Source organism: Halichoerus grypus, chromosome 7 (genome assembly GCF_964656455.1).
Source record: "Halichoerus grypus chromosome 7, mHalGry1.hap1.1, whole genome shotgun sequence".
Taxonomy (NCBI): Eukaryota; Metazoa; Chordata; class Mammalia; order Carnivora; family Phocidae; genus Halichoerus; species Halichoerus grypus.
The window spans coordinates 11443020-11460347 of NC_135718.1; the positions used below are offsets into that span (position 1 = coordinate 11443020).

The window sequence follows — 17328 nt, forward strand, 5'->3', positions numbered from 1 at the left end:
GCCAGAGAAAGGCAAGCACTGTTGCGTCCTCAGCGATCGAATGAGGTGGCTGGCATGAATTATGTTGCCTGAGATCACGTGCAGCTCTAAAATTGTTCTGTCCTAATTCAATTATTAGGAGCAAATGCTACGAATTAACTATATACAGCAGGGACTCCCAGTGAAAAGTAAATGAACGCTGAACTCACAGGCATATTTTTAAGGAAGACGAGAAACGTTTGCTGCTTTTTAAAAATGCAATTACTATTTTATTCACACTAATTAGAATATATACACAAAAAATGTGTATCATATGTTGCTTTCAAAAAATTCTATGTTCCATGAGAACTATGTAATAAACAGTGTAAAATGTTTCTACCGCATAACAAAAGAAGAAAAATCAGCATTCCCATGTATTAGGAAAATATTTAAGATAATTTGAAGTTATAATAAAACAAAGTGAAATATTACAGAACAGTCTTTTCAGGAAGTAGATTTATAGTCTAGAAGCAATACATTTCATACTTTGAAACACTTTGGTATAAGTGAAATTAATACAAAGCAAAAAAAAAAAAGAAAAAGAACAACAACAAAAAAAAACCAAGAAACTCTACTTTGGTTCTCACATTAATTGAAAGTTTAGCCACGAGGCAACTGCACAGCTAACTCAGATGACAAAATGGAAAGCCTCCCGTTTGCCCCCCCACGACCCCACGAGCGGACATGGATGTGCCAGGAGGGCACCTCCCAGGACTTCTGTGCTGCAGGAGCATCTCACCTCCACAACTACAGGCTCAGCGAGCGCGTGAAAGGCTTCATAAGGCCTCAGATTCAACCTGGAATATAAGCAATCTCGGCTCCTTCCTTAGACACAAATGACCCCTCAGTAAAGCAGCTGGGAACTACAACTCACATTTAAAGTAGAACATAAATTTTTGGAAAATCATATAACTATGGTTTCTCAAGAAGTCCATACTTGAATAAAAGAACATACTACATTAATAAAAAAAATGCAAGTTTAATAGCCCATTGACAATAGGTCTTTAAGAAACAGAAATAACCGTCTGCATGCCACAAGTATTTCTTCATTGATATCACGCATTACTTTGACAGCTGTACAACTAACCTGATCTGAGGAATTTTTAACTGCATCATTTTTAAAATTACATTTTCTTATCTATACTGTCCAAACGTGGTACTGATTTTCTTCATTGTCTTTTTGTTCTGTAGGTTTTCTTTTAAATGACTTCCTACTTGTGAGAATTCTTTCTGAGCCAATGTTGATGAACCACTTTTCTGTCATCCATCACAGGAGCAAAGTGGGAATGTCCTCTGAGAGTTTTCTCAGCAATGTAATTTCTACTCCAACTTTCTGGAAAGACAAGAAAGTCTTTAAGAGAAAAAAAGAATCCTTGGTGAACTTTGCAAACTTATAGTAATAATACACGATGCACTGTTGTTCCTTCCTGAAGTAAAAGAATATTCTGTCAGGTGCTCAGCTTTACCACACCTGCACCATTAACTGCCTCCGAAGAACCAGGCCTGTGAGCACAAGGCCTCGGGGCTTCTGAAGGGACAGAAGTGCGGCTGGGAGTGTTCAGTGAGATTAACTAGTGTGGTAGATCTTCAGAACAAAACGAGTATAGAAAGTGAAAGAAAAAATTTCTGTCAAGTTCATGTGAGGCTTTTTAAAGAACAATTCTAAAAAGGACTAAGGGAGATAAACATAAAGAATTATTCAACAGAAGTGCTCTCCATTTACACGAACCATGCATAGAACTGTCGATATTCTAAATTAATTATTTTATACTATTAAAACAGTATCAGGAACTTAAGTTCTTGCCCAAATTTTATAACCAAGTATAAGAAGAAAGAAAACAATGAACAGTGAACAATTATGTGTGAAATTAAAGGTTCTTAGTTTTCTTATTAGGTGATATTAAAATCCTAGAACTACACTGTTTGGGTTTTGTTTTGCTTCTGTTTTGTGGAGAGAGACTGTCAGGGGTACTTGAGTCATTTCAAAATTCATTTGGAACAAGAGCCAAGACTTATGGTATACTGACAACTTGCACTGAGACAGTAAAATCTATCAAGTGACAATCACTAAAACACCGTATTTCACTATGTGTAAGACACCATCAAATGTAAGATGCACCATTATTTTATGTACCCATGCGAAGAAAAGGAAAGATGCTCAGGATACAGAGTCTAAAAGGCGACAGAGACCACCTCAAAAAGTGGGGACACTGGATGGCTACAGCCTCAATGAGGGGTAGAAAAAAATAACCCTTCCTCTACAAGGGACAGCAAAGAAGTCTGCACACGTCTTCCCTGACAATGGGAAGAGGGGGAAAAATATTCCTTGGTATTTGAACTGGTCCCCCAGCCCTGCCAGCCCACAAATTTTGTGGTCTGAATTCACACTAGCAGCATAGTCCAAAATATGTCAAGCAGAGAAATTAGTTTAAGAAGACCCAGGTTGGTAATGACCCCTCCCTCCCGCACCCCCCAACCCACCCCCCCCACCCCAGTAAATGGCAGAAAAAAAATGCAAATCATCTCGGGAAGAACTCAACTGCCATTCAGGCAACAGCTGATTAGAGGACGGAGTCCAAATTTAAATATAAAATGTGGAATTTATATGACTTGAAATCAGTGAAATATGGTAGGCAGATAAATAAGTCTATAGAAGAGATGTCCCAAAGCCCAGAAAACAAATACTGGGTACACTTATCGTGATGAGCACCAAGTTATGTTTGGAAGTGTTGAATCACTACATTGTACACCTGAAATGAACTTAACACTGTATGTTAACTACACTGGAATTAAAAATTTTTTAAAAATCAATTTTCCCATCAAAAAAAAAAAGAAAGAAAACAAATACTAGGCATATAAAAAAATGTCAAACCAGAGCATTTCATAAAAACATCAATGACAAAAGGATACATTTCAATATATGGCACAGGCAAAAAAAAAAAAAAAAAAAACTAAGAAAAAAGTTAAATCCCTCTCTATTCTTCTAAACTATATTCTTTTAAACTTTAAAGTTAAGTGAAAAACAAAACCATTTAAGAACAAAAAAATTTAACCGTAATTATTGAAATAATAAAAAAAATTTTTTTTTAAGATTTTATTTATTTAGTTTTACAGAGAGAGAGAGAGAGTGCGCACAAGCAGGGGGAGTGGCAGGCAGAGGCAGAGGGAGAAGCAGGCTCCCCACTGAGCAGGGAGCCTGATGCGGGGCTCGATCCCAGGACCCTGGGATCATGACCTGAGCCGAAGGCAGTTGCTTAACCAACTGAGCCACCCAGGCGCCCCAGGCCTACCTATTTTTAAAACATGCTCTCTACCCACCCAACCCCCAAAAGCCAAAGCATAAGCAAAAATAAAAGGCAAATGTCAAACTGGAAAACAACTCTGCAGTGACGAAGCGTTAATACCCTTAAAATATCATAACTATAAATCAGAAACAAAAATACCCTACACCACACCTCCACACCTTTTGCTCAAAGGCCAAGACTAGACAACTGACAAGAAAGACAAATGGCCACCAAAATATACCAAAAATGCTCCATGTCACTAGTGACGGAAATATAAACTAAAACAATGATAAAAATTCATGGCTATCAAATCAGCAAAATTTTAAAAAATGGTAATACCCAATGTTGGCAAGGATACAGGAAAACCAGCACTTATATAGACATGAAAATTGAGCAACCTTTCTGAAACACAATTTAACAACAGGTGTAGATCAAAATCCTTTGCAAATGTGCAATATTCTTAGATTCAGCAATGCGACATGTAGGAATTTATCCCAAACAGATATGTGCAAAAGGTACATGCAACTATATGTCAGATTTATAATAAAGTTGGAAAAACACTAAACACCCAACAATGGTAGAAAACTTAAGTACTTTAATAAATAATAGAACTATAAAATGGAATACAATGCAACTATTAAACATCATGTATCACCAAAGCATTGTTTGTATTAGTAAAAGATTAGAATAACCTAAATGCCCATCAACAAAGAACTGCCTAAAAAAACTATAGTGCAGCAGTCAATGGGATACTACACAATCATTACAAAGAATGAGACAGCTCTTATGTTCTGATAGATCTACTTCTCTCGGTCTGAAATGATCTTCTTTCCCCAGATACCCACCTGGCTTACTTGCTTCAATGACACGTTACCAGTGAGAGTATCCCTCACCATCTTATATAGAACAGCAACTTGTCCCATCCCAAGTGCGCTCCCTCTCTCCCTTACCCTGCTGCTCTATTTGTACCACCTGGCACACTGCAATGGTTTGTTTACTGTCCATCCTCCCCCAGGGGAAAGAGGATCCTATCTGTATCAGTGCCCATACTCCCCTCCTTCATCCGCCACCGGGAAAGACGCATCCCTGCTCCTTTCTTAAGGCTAAACGCTTCACTTGGCCTTGGCCCCTTCCCACACTACCTTTTCAAGTATTTCCCTCCACACCTAGCCCCTTTTACTCTTTCCTTATCAATTTCACCCCTAATACTGGATCATTCTCAGTAGCAAACAAACACACCTTAAAATCATAAAATGTCCCCATCTTATTTCTATTATCCTTCACAGCAAAACTCTTTCCTCTCTGACCCTTACCTCTCCTCCACCCACTTTACCTCTGCCATGACATGAAAACACCTTTGCTCTCAAGGTCACCAATGATATCCTATGTTTGCCTCAAGCCAATGGCCAAGTCTTGGTCCTCTTCTTCCTTAGCCTCTCTCTCAGCAGCACTTGGGACACTGCTGACTACTCTCTCTTGAAGCAATCTTCTCTCAGCTTCCCTGAGATCACAAGCCCCCAAATCTTCTTTCACTTAAATGGCTCCTCCTTGTCCACCAGACCTCTTCTCTTCTCCACTTACACACTCCAAGGTGATCTCATCCTGTTTCTGGTTTCAAATGGCCACATATATGCTGATAACTGATTTTAAGGTCATTACCTTTAGCTCTGAGCTTCAGACCATCAGCTCCAGGACATCAACTACTGACTAAACAGAACAGAACTACAGATCCCCATCCCCACATCTCACAAAAAAACTATGCTCTGTCCACAAGCCTTCTCAGGAAAAGGTACCATAATCCACCCAGCTGCTCACATCAAAATCCTAGGAGTCATCCTCAACTTCTTTCCTTCCTCCTTCATGATGAGCTTATCTGGAAGTCCCGGACTTCCCTCCCTCCAAAACATACCTATGCTCAATCATCTCTCACCACCCCTACCACTAGAGCACCAGTCAATGTCACCACCAGCCTCTTAACTATTCTTCCTTCCTCCCACTTGCCCAGCAGTCTGCCCTCCACCCAGCACTCAGAGCATTCCTTCTGAAGTCTAAGCCAAGTCATATCACTCTTCCCGTTAAAACCCTCCATGTTTCCATTATACTTTGAGTAGAATGCAAAGGCCTTGCCAGCTTCCTCATAATCAGACCCACCCAACCCTCACTCCTCTACTCCTGTGTTCCTCTTCATTTATTACCCCCAGCCATACTGGCCTGCTTTCTGTCCCTCAAACGTGACATGTCTCTTCCCATCTCATGACCCTTGCAGGTGCCCTTCCTTCTGCTTGGATCGTTCTCCCCAAATCCTCAGATGTGCACCTCCTTCTCATCTTTCTAATTTCAACTCCAGTGTCATCATCTCAGCAAGGTCTTCCCCAGAAGCAACCCATCACTCACAATTACCTTCCTATTTTATCTCCACAAGACCTATCAATATCTGAAATTTACTTACGGATTAGAGCACAGGTGCACTATTGATCTCCTCCCGGCAGAAGGTAAATTCTTTAAAGGTGAGAATACTATCTTATTTTCCACTTATCCACGGCATGAAAACTGGTGCCTGGCACATAGTAAGTACCAATAAATATTTGTGGACCAAATGAGAGACTATTTTGTAATTGAAAATCTGAACTGGGGCAGCTTTTGACATTACCTTTAATTTATTTTAGTACTGTAATACCAGAAATGGTGAGAACAGATAAAACTGTATCAAGAGTCTGATTATAAAATGGCTTTTCAGACCTCTTACCTATCTGTTGACTAAAACTCCCTAATATACATTAGGAAATGATCTAAGTGTACATTAATGGAAAATCGGCTAAAAAAGATGGAATATAGCCACATTACATTACTATGTAGCCATGAAAGAGAATGAAAAAGATACAAGCCAATATGGAAAGCTGTGCAAGTTATAAGGCTGATCAAGAACATCAAGTTGCAAAATAATACGTTCAATGAGATCCCTTTGTTTTTATGCGCACGTACATTTAATTGGATGTACATGGGGCAATCCAAGGAAATCCTACTGAAAGTGGTTATCTCTCCAAAATAAGAAGGTGGAGGCTGAACTTAACATTTACTATTTGAAAATTAAAAAGTGGGGCGCTTGGGTGGCTCAGTCGTTAAGTGTCTGCCTTGGGCTCAGGTCATGATCCCAGGGTCCTGGGATCGAGCCCCGCATCAGGCTCCCTGCTCAGCAGGAGGCCTGCTTCTCCCTCTCCCACTCCCCCTGCTTGTGTTCCCTCTCTCTCCGTCTCTCTGTCAAATAAATAAAAATAAATTCTTAAAAAAAAAGAAAAGAAAAGAAAATTAAAAAATGCCAGGAACGGGGCACCTGGGTGGTTCAGTCAGTTAAGCGTCTGCCTTCGGCACAGGTCATGATCCCAGGGTCCTGAGATCAAGCCCCACGTCAGGCTCCCTGCTCGGCGGGGAGCCTGCTTCTCCTTCTGCCTGCCGCTCTCCCTGCTTGTGCTCGCTCTCTCTCTGACAAATAAAGAAAAAAAGATTTTATTTATTTATTTGACAGAGAGAGACACAGCGAGAGAAGGAACACAAGCAGAGGGAGTGGAAGAGGGAGAAGCAGGCTTCCCGCTGAGCCGGGAGCCCGATGTGGGGCTCAATCCCAGGACCCTGAGATCATGACCTGAGCCGAAGGCAGACGCTTAACGACTGAGCCACCCAGGTTCCCCAAGAAATAAACTCTTTAAAAAATAAAATAAAATAAGTAAAATAAAATAAAGTAAAATAAAATAAAAAATAAAAGGATTAGATATAACTGCCAGTGTCCTTTCCCCCTTATTCGTGTCTTAAATGTATACACAGTGCCTGGAACCACAGGAGCCATCTTATAATTATGGATTAAGAGCCGACATGCAGATAAAAAGATGCCAACAATGTGTGAATGTCCAATGACATCATTCAACAGATGAACCCTTCCCGTTACACAAGAAAAATAAACCTCTATTCATTTAAGGTACTGTGAGTTGGATTCTGTTACCTACAACCAAAGGAATTCCTAACTGATATTCCTGGGAACATCTTTTAGAAAAAACCGAAAATAAAAGAACTCAAAATTTTATGCAGAATTAGGAAGAAAACTGTAACATGTCAGAAATATAGCTTGCAAACCAATTTCCCTCTTTAATGTCTCTATTCTGAATTTTTTTTAAAAAGAAAAAATAAACACTAGGAAGAAACAGAAAGAAGAGAAAATTCTAGTCAACATCAACTCCATAAAAAAGACTTCAGAGGGGCACCCAGCTGACTCAGTCGGTGGAGCGTGTGACTCTTGATCTCAGGATCATGAGTTCCAGCCCCACGTTGGACACAGAGATTACTTAAAAAAGAAAAAAAAAAAAGATTTCAGAATGAAACATTCAGATTCTATGCACACAATAAAGATAAACTTACACAGTGACACTGAAGTCCAATCAATGCTGGGGCTGTTCTGGACTAATGTTCATTGTTCGATAAATTTCTTTAAGTAACAACAGGGCAGTATCTTCAGATTCCCTATCACAAAGAAAAGAACATTTTTACTTAAGAGACCTCTATGCATAAAGGTGGAAAATGCAGACTTTGTTCTATTCAACCCTCACTAAGAAAGGCAAATGACAATACAGTTAAGTGTAGTTTTCAAGCTGTCCTTATAAACTGGATGGATACCGATCAGCTACAAAACAGCTATGTTGCAATCCTCCATTGGTGACAGGATGGCTTTTCAAAGTCCCTACCACTCCCACTCTGTGAAAGGTATCCCTACAAAATCAGTGTGCGAGCACCAAAGGCCTTTGGTCAAAGAGAGATGATACACTGCCATCTTGTGGATAATAAAGGGGGAAAATAGATTTTGAATATATGGCAGTTGTAATTAATATTCCATCATAAATGATAAATCAGTTAAAGAGTCTCCCTAAAACTGCTCTATGTGCTAGCACCTAAAGGCTATATGAATGTTATCAAAGAAGAAACCACTTACCAATAGCATAAATGACTCTGAAGAGCGAAAAGATATTCATTAAAACTCTCTATTGGCTTTTCTTGAAGAACGTAGTCAATTCGGCGGCCTCCGTTTAGCATTCCAACCTTTCCTAAGTAGTCCTCATCCTTGGAAAAATCTGGACTTTCAACAATCTTTTCTGCTAGAATTTAAACCATTTCAATATCAAAGTCAATCACTTAATCATTATCCTTTGACTTTAGCTGACTTTCTGGGCTCAAGAGAATATCGCTTGACACACGTAGCAACCTGGGGAACTACCAGGCTCACTTCCCATTCCTCCAAAGAGCCAGGGGAAGGAAGAGGGGCTGGTTACCCGAGAGAGAGGAGAAAGAGCCAACGAGCTGAGAGAAGTTTTGAAGAAAAGGGGTGAGAGAGCATTGTAGAAAGAAAGGAAACAGAATTAGAATCTGAAAGAGTCAAAAACATCATGGCACAATGACCTAACAACGCAGATAAAGTCTATAATACAACAACACAGGGAAACAACAACATCAGGAAGATAACTTCTTACAGTGGGTCTTTAAAATGCTTCAATACAAGCTTAGCTCTCAACACTGATATTCCACTTTGGCCTTGGAAATCTCAACAAAAACTTAAGATTGCAGAGTAAAAAGTCCAGCAACTAACAGGCAAAAACCCAGAAAAAGACTGACATGCATTTTGAAGTAGTTTATCCTAACAGATTTTCCTTTATAAAAGAACCTCTACATTTTAACAAAAAAGACCAGAAAGGAAAAGCATCATTAAATAATTCATAAGTATTATGTTTACAAATAACATTTGTACTAGAAAATGCGTCAAATGTCAAATTTACCTTCAACTACTTGTTTTTCTTCTTCTTCTTTGATTTGATTGGCCACTTTTTCCAGTTCTTCTTGTAGCTGAGTTGAAGAGGTGTGAGCGCGGGCAAACTCGTTTAATGTCTGCCAAGCACTTTTCAGGGAGCTAATAAAACCCTGCTTCAAATCAGATCCCATACGAGAGAGACTGTCTTTCAACTCTAAAGAGATTAAGATGACACATCAAGTCAGTTAGTCACTGGATAAAATTCTGTACCACAAAAATTAAAACAAAAGTTAACACTCTTCTCAGACAGGATAAGTCCTCTCTTAAAAGCCAAACACACAGAGTTTCTCAGCCAAGAACTCTCAGCATATTAAAATGTTTTGTAGAGGGACGCCTGGGTGGCTTAGTCAGTTAAGTGTCTGCCTTGGGCTCAGGTCATGATCCCAGGGTCCTGGGATCGAGCTCCACATCAGGCTCCCTGCTCAGCTGGGAACCTGCTTCTCCCTCTGTCTGCCTCTCCCCCTGCTTGTGCTCACTTTCCCTCTCTGACAAATAAATAAAATCTTTAAAAAAAAATTTTTTGTAGAGTCTTATTCTGTCATTTTTTTTTAACAACTAAAGCCAAACCACCCAAAATGTATAAATTTCCTCTCCACAAAAGGGAAAAAAAAAAAAAAAAAAGGGTGGGGAGGAGTTCAAATACCATAAAAATGTAGGCATATTCATGTACTTTTTTCCTGTAAGTTAAAAAATATGTGCCCACAGGATTAAAAAGATGACAACTCTTCTAATCTGTAATGGTTTCGACAATTTGAGATTCTAATACAACCACGATATAAACTTCTGATTTAAAAATGAAGAAACCCCTGCCTTTTCTACTTTTGTCTAATAAATCCTATTCGAATTCAAGGTACTTGAGCATCAAATTTCCCATTTTAACTCCAAAAGAGTTAAATATTTTTTAAAAGCACGATGTAAGAAAAAAAAGAAAGGAAGGAAGAAAGAAAGAAAATCCAATTTTCAATAAAAGGGTATGATCAGGGGCGCCTGGGTGGCTCAGTTGGTTAAGCGACTGCCTTCGGCTCAGGTCATGATCTTGGAGTCCCGGGACCGAGTCCCGCATCGGGCTCCCTGCTCAGTGGGGAGTCTGCTTCTCCCTCTGACCCTCCCCCCTCTCATGTACACACTCTCTCTCTTTCTCGCTCTCTCAAATAAATAAATAAATCTTTTAAAAAAAAAAAAAGGAGGGGTATGATCACTTTCCTCCTTCTTCTCCACTACACTCCCATCCTTTCTACCCAAACCTTTAAACCTATGGAAGATACATACCATTAACAGGCAAAAGAGAAACATAAATCCCACTTGGAATTATTACTGATCCATTATGTTTAATGAACATTTTTAATTGGGAAAGTTTATCTAGTTAACAAGGAAGTAACAGCTCATTTGACTTAGCATCAAGTTTATTTCTTGTTGGTCCTTAGTTCATGTGTTACTCTGCTTCCCAACTCCAAACATTATGACGAAATTCTATCAAAATCCAAGCATCTCATCACTTTAGTACTGACTTCCCCCATTCCTAAGTATCTCAACCATTAGAACGCCTTATCAAGGAGAAAGTCATCAAGGAGAAGCAACTCATTCAAAACTTTCTTTATAGCTCTTCTGAACATTTAATAAACAGGTTCTAAACACATCAGGCACTTAAATAACATTAATTTTGTCAGAAAGGATCTAGTGTTAAAATTTTCATAATTCAATTACAAATGACAGGAAGGACATAATTCATTAGGACTAACAGATTACAAAATGAGAGGAAGGAAACAAGTTATTATAGTATTTGCTTCTTACCTAAATGAAGTCTTTTTCTGCCTTTGTGATGTGGAATGAGAACCGCTTTCAGGTCCAAATCTGGAACAATCATAGGCTCTAATCTATACGCCACTGGATCAAGCTGTAAAAAAAAGAATTGTAAATTTAGCAAAAGCTCTTTTATCTTGAGTTATGTATCTTGATTGGGCAACAAAACAGATAACTACCAAACCAGAGATTTTTATTTTTTTCACAAGTTATTCAGCTACTGGTAATTATAAGACGACTTCTAAATTTGTGAGTAAAATTACTTTGCAAGCAAAGCAATAGAATTATTTCTTTGAACAAAGGCTTTCTGGTAGAAAAGTTTATTGGACAGTATCAGACTATTCTCTGTTAGGACAAAGAGTTGAGTTGTACATCAAAATCAGAGTTAGTTCCTAAGAAATAAGAATCTGAGAATCTGGGGCTCCTGGGTGACTCAGACGGTTAAGCGTCTGCCTTGGGCTCAGGTCATGATCCCAGCGTCCTGGCATCGAGGCCCACATCGGCTTCTCCCTCTCCCTCTGCCTGCTGTTTCCCCTGCTTGTATACTCTGTCAAAAATAAATGAAATCTTTAAAAAAAAAAAATCTGAGAATCTTAGGATTTACATAGGTTTCTATGTAGGTATTTAATCTTCAAAATAAAAAGTAGTTCAAGTCACTCACTGGATGATAAATATTGAAGAATCCTTTACACGTAGGAAGCCTGTAGTTCTCATCTATCCTATCCACTCCTCGAATAGTGAGAAACATACCAATTGGAGATCCCAAGGCAAAGAAAATCTCTGGTTCAAAGTCTAATGAGTTGTAAACAACAGAAACCTAGAAAGAATCAAAAAACAATATAAGATCATCATTCCAATGTCATATAACAAAAATTCAAAGTTCAAGCTGGAACTGCACTTAATTAAAAGCATCTCAACACAGAGGAAGCCACTCCAGGTGTGTCCTATAATGCTTATAATCACTGTCAGCTATTTCAATGGGAGAAAAAATTTCTCTTTAAAATCTTCATAGACTATTACATCCCCTGTCTATACTTTTACTTGTTGTCCAGCATAATATACATAGTATACAGTAAGCATTATATTTATTATAATCATAAATACCATTAAAACTGCAGACTCTAGATTCAAACTGCCTGGGTTTGAATCCTGGCTCCACGCCTTACTGTGTGACCTTGGGCAAGTTTCTTAACCTCTCTTGCCTCAGCCTGATTCCTCATCTATAAAATGGGGATCATAACAATGCCAAACTCATAATGGGGTTGAAAAATAAATAACCTAATCCACATATAGTGCTTAGCACAGAGCCTGGTGTATTTTAAGCATTCAACAACTGTTACTTCTCTTATAACTACCATCTTTGTTTGTTCAAGCAAGTTTCTTTCCAGTAGAAAAATGCTTTGTCCCAAGAAAGCCTCTGTTTTGGCAGCTTGCATGTAGCCCCTCAGCTCACTGACAATTGCCTAGAGTAAGAGAAAGCACCTACATTCGTGGCACTCTAAAGTTTACAAAACTCTTGTTTCTTGCTCAGTGGCAGGATAGAGGTCTTTGTCACTTGAGTATCCTGAGAATGAAGAACAATGAACGGCATAATCCAAGAGCATGACAGAAGTCCCCTGAAAGGGGAGGTACAGCAAGATTATCATGTCCACTTCTCATATGATGACACTGAGGCTCAGATAGATGACGTCACTCACCAAAGAGCACTCAGCCAGTGAATGACAGAATGAGGACTCCCAAATTCCAAATCCAATGCCTTCTACTACACTAGGCTGCCCCTTCTAACAAAGTCTAGACTGTACATCCCTTGGCTTGCCCTCAGATTTGCAAATTCAATGGTTTCTGCTACTGATGAGGGCCACACAGGACACGCTCTCAAGATTATGCATTTCCCCCAGCTCCAGATTAAAAAAAGAAGAAGAAGAAGAAAACACAAAGAGAAAAATTACCAACTGGAAAAGGTATTTACAACATAGATGACAAAGAGCTAATATCCTTAACATACAGAAATTCTTAAACATCCGAAAAGAAAAAAAGAAACTCAGTAGAAAAGTAGGTAAAATCAACACTTCACAAAAGAAAAATGCCTAGAAGATATATGAGAAAGCATCTAACTTCTCTAATGCTCAGGAAGACAGTGAGACACCATTTTCCCTACAAGGTTATCAGAGAGATAAATGAAGTATTAAAAAGAAAGTAAAAATCTTCTGTTTCCATGAAAAAGTCATTTCTTCAGAAGAAAGTGATGAAAGTGAGAACACTACCTATCTGTAAAGGAGAATGATAGCACCAGTGTTAGTGAGGAAAGAGAGGGGTCAGTCTTATAAACTGCCTACGAGAGTACAAACCGGCACAACTTTTTCGGGGGCAAGTAGAAGTAACTACCAGAATTTTCGTGTATACATTCTTGGGCCCACCTATCCCACTTCTACTTATTTAACTGAAGGAAATGACAAAGAATGTGCACAGAAAATTGGTTTAAAAGTGTTCAGCACTGGATTGCTTAAAAGAGTGAAAATCTAGAAACTGCCTACATGTCCAACGTTATGGGTGAAACTGTGTCCCCACAAAAAAGACACACGTACCAGGACCTCAGACCTTATTCAGAACTAGGGTCTTGACAGCAGTAATCAAGCTAAAATAAGGTATTTAGGTGGGCCCTGATCTAACACGATTGGTGTTCTACAAACAGGGGAAATCTGGCCACAGAGACAGACACACAGAGGGACGATGATGCAGACACAGGGAGGAGCACGTGAAAACGGAGGTCTGGAGAGCTGCATCTACAAGCCAAGGAGTGCCTGGCAAACCGCCGGAAGTGGGAAGGGACCAAGAAGGGTTCTCCACTATAGGTTTCAAAGGGAGCGTGGCCCTGCTGGCACCTCGCTCTTGGACGTCTAGCTTCTAGAACTGAGACAATAAATTTCTGTTGTTTAAAGCCACCCAGTGTGGGATACTTTGTCACAGCAGCCTGAGCAAACTAATACATCCAGTAACAAGTAAATGACAAATCATTATCTGTCCAAACAGTAAAACAAAGCAGTCATTACAAATGACAGAAATATTTACTGACATGGGAATATATGCATAACACGGTATTTGAAAACAGCAGTATAATGTTTTGGTAAAACATTTTATGTAGGATTTCCCCATTTTTGTTAAAACATATAAATACATGCTTAAATAAAAGTCTAGAAGATCTTGTTCAAACAGTTCACAGGGGTTAGTTCTGGCGAAGGAGAGTATGATCTTTTCTTTTCTCTTGCTTAGGCAGCTTCTTGGCTTTCTGGCAATGAATGATGCACACAGGCTATTATTTACACTGCCCCACAACCCTCTGGGTAACAGACCCTATTTGCCCACACTGGCCTACCCACCGTGGAGGTGGCATGTGACTTGGGCTGGCTCAAACAACCCTGTGCCCCATTCCCCAGGCAGTACAAATTGGCCAAAATGGACCTGTAACTCAAACCAGGTCAAGCATATTTTCCTAACTAGACCTACCAGGGGAGATTTCTGTTCCTTTGTGGTCATAAAGCTATAAGGAGATGAGCATACAGACAATGACAACCATGATTCCAGGTTCATGGAGAAAGCCAGCTCCCGGACAGGGACACACAGTGACAGTGTCCTGGTCACACGGAGCCCCTGGCTCCACAAATCCCATAAATCTCCTTCTATACTCTGATCCTTCACAGTTAAGCGAGGAAATATCTGCCCTTTATTTGCTAAAGTATGTTCAAGTTGGGGCACCTGGGTTAAGCATCTGCCTTCAGCTCAGGTCATGATCCCAGGGTCCTGGGATCGAGCCTCACTTCAGGCTCCCTGCTCCATGGGGAGCCTGCTTCTCCCTCTCCCTCTGCCTGCTGTTCCCCCAGCTTGTGTGCACGCACATGTGCTCTCTGTCACATAAATAAATAAATCTAAAAAAAAAAAATGTTCAGGTTTGCTCGTATTTAAAAAGAAAGACATTTTAAAAATGCAATCTTTATCAATGAATTGGGTTTAAAAGCTTGAACAGACTATTACAAACATCCTGTTCCATTTTCTGCCTTCTTTAAATCAGTCATGAATTCACTTAGGATAATGGAACCTTACAGACACAACTATAAATATACTGAAAGTAACAATGTCTAAAAAGATTTTAATACTTCTAAGCCATTGAGATATAAGTGTATTAAAGTATATTATTAAATGTAGCACTGTCGACTCCTTGGTCGATTTTTATAGAAATCTTTCTGAAAAAGAAAACAAATTTTTTCTTCAAGGGGAAGAATTGTGAATACTAAAAAATGTAAGGTAAGTGAATGCAGCAAGTTTCTCTCACAGAAATTTAAGTATATAATAGTCCCCCCTTATCCAAGGGGATACATTCCAAGATCCCCCGTGGATGCCTGAAACCTCAGATAAGACTGTATTCTATGTACTTTATCTCTGCTGATACGTACCTACCTATGATAAAGTTTAATTTATAAATTAGGCAGGGTAAGAGATTAACAACAACAATAAAAAAAATAAAACAATTACAATAATATACTATAATAAAAGTTATGTGAATGTAATGTGTCTCTCTTGAAATGTCTTCTTGTACTGTACTCAGCCTTCTTCTCGTGATGATGTGAGATAGAAGGCCTACGTGATGAGATGAAGCAGGATGAATGACATAGGCTTTGGGATGTAACGTTAGGCTACTACTGACCTTCTGACCATATGTCAGAAGGAGGATCATCTGCTTCCTGACCACAGACGACCATGGGTAACAGAAACCACAGAAAGCTAAACAGCAGGTAACTCGGGACAACTGTGTTCACATGATTTTCCAACTATTGCCACTCTGTTGCTAGTAGCTATGAGAGACTAATGTTATAAAATAATGAGTGGTGGAAAAAATAAATTTCAAAATAAATATTTTTTTATTGAGAGAAGTATACAATCTTACTGAGAGAAAATGTTTTCTCCACCCCCCCATAAATGTTGACTATTTAGAGCCAACTCCAATAATAAAGATATGTGATTCCAACATAAAATATGCAACCCTAATCAACATGTCAACTTACCTGTCCAGTGCCAACTTCAAAAGACTCATAATCAACATGCACAGAAGACACATAAGCACCAACTGGAAGTTTCCTCTTGGACTCATGAGATTCTGAGGGGAGGGAAGCCATTTCTTTAGCTTTCTGAGCACTTTCCTCTTGTCCCTTTGTCGAAGCGGCCATCACTGCCTTCTTTTCTAATGCTGCTTTTTTCTGTTCCTGTGAAACACCAAAATTTTGTAACACAACCCTGAGGAAAAGTTAATCAGCTATCTCTATGGAACATGCTATCTCAATGCTAAGGAATGATCAGTAATTTCTTAGGCAGTGTGGTGATCAGAGAAATAGCCTTCTAAATATTTAGGGAAGAAATGCCATGATTTCTACTATTTACTTGAAAATTCTTAAGAAAAAAAAATGATTAAGAGACTAAGGAAAAACAGAAAAACAGCTACAGTTAAATCTAAATACTGGCTATCATTACACTATTCACTCTACTTTTCTATATAACTTAAAATTTTAATACAAAATGCCAACTATCTTCCTTTATGAACTCAACTTTAGACAGATTAAAGTACCATATAATTGTGAAATACATACTTCCTAGAAAGATGTGAATTTGGGGAGAAATTTCATCATTCAACATGTTTACACCCGTTATGTCTGCTGGAGCCACTGACAAGTCTTCCTCAGAACCATTTTGGGAAGAACAGACGAGCACACTGTGGTCAGAGTCCCACAACGGGATAACGACTCAGAAACAGAAAGGAATGGACTGTAAATGACACAATAATTGGATGAACCCCAAAAACATTATTTTGAGTAAAAGAAGCCAGATACAAAAAAGCACAGGACGCTGATCCCATTTATATGAACTTGCAGAACAGGCAAAACTCCACGGTGACGGAAACCAGAGTAGGAGTCGTACGGTGGGAGGAGCGGACTAGAAAGAAGCAGGAGAGAACCATCTGGTGACAGAAATGGTCTAACTCTTGTTTTAGGTGGTGATTACGCAGGTGCAAAAACTTTCAAAACTTACTACGCTGAACACTTAAGATCCATGTATTTCCATAAATAAGGAAATAAACCAAAGTTCTAGGAGCCTCAGTGGAACAGGTGTATCCCTGCAATAACGAGATCAAACCCACCCCCACAGACCACAGCCTGACACGGCAGCCACTACGTGAGGGGAATGTGACCAGCTGCCACGGGTGGACTTCCCCGTTCGCCACAAGCCCTCACTTCAGGGTCCTCACTCCCCACACTGCGGGGGACTGCGTCGTCTCGGTTTGAACAGTCACCCGTGGCCCCTGAGCAGAACAGTTGGCCAAACCGGGCTGTCTAC

The 17328-nt window shown here is 39.4% G+C and overlaps 1 protein-coding gene across 3 annotated transcripts in view; it reads right to left on the reverse strand.

Moving 5' to 3' along the window:
• Positions 1-977: 977 nt before the first annotated feature.
• The window catches only part of SEC23IP (SEC23 interacting protein), a 40946-nt gene continuing 24595 nt past the window's right edge, over positions 978-17328 (reverse strand). Inside the window, exons 13-19 of one of the 3 annotated variants that reach the window (XM_036123804.2) lie at positions 16005-16202; positions 11609-11764; positions 10939-11041; positions 9116-9301; positions 8278-8437; positions 7710-7811; positions 978-1351 (exon numbers count right to left, since the gene is read on the reverse strand). In XM_036123804.2, coding sequence (XP_035979697.1) covers positions 7730-7811; positions 8278-8437; positions 9116-9301; positions 10939-11041; positions 11609-11764; positions 16005-16202 — 885 coding nt within the window. In that variant the 3' untranslated portion in view covers positions 978-1351; positions 7710-7729. Of the gene's footprint in view, positions 1352-7709; positions 7812-8277; positions 8441-9115; positions 9302-10938; positions 11042-11608; positions 11765-16004; positions 16203-17328 lie in introns of all 3 variants that reach the window. The other 2 variants (XM_078077057.1, XM_036123802.2) reach the window with 2 other exon arrangements.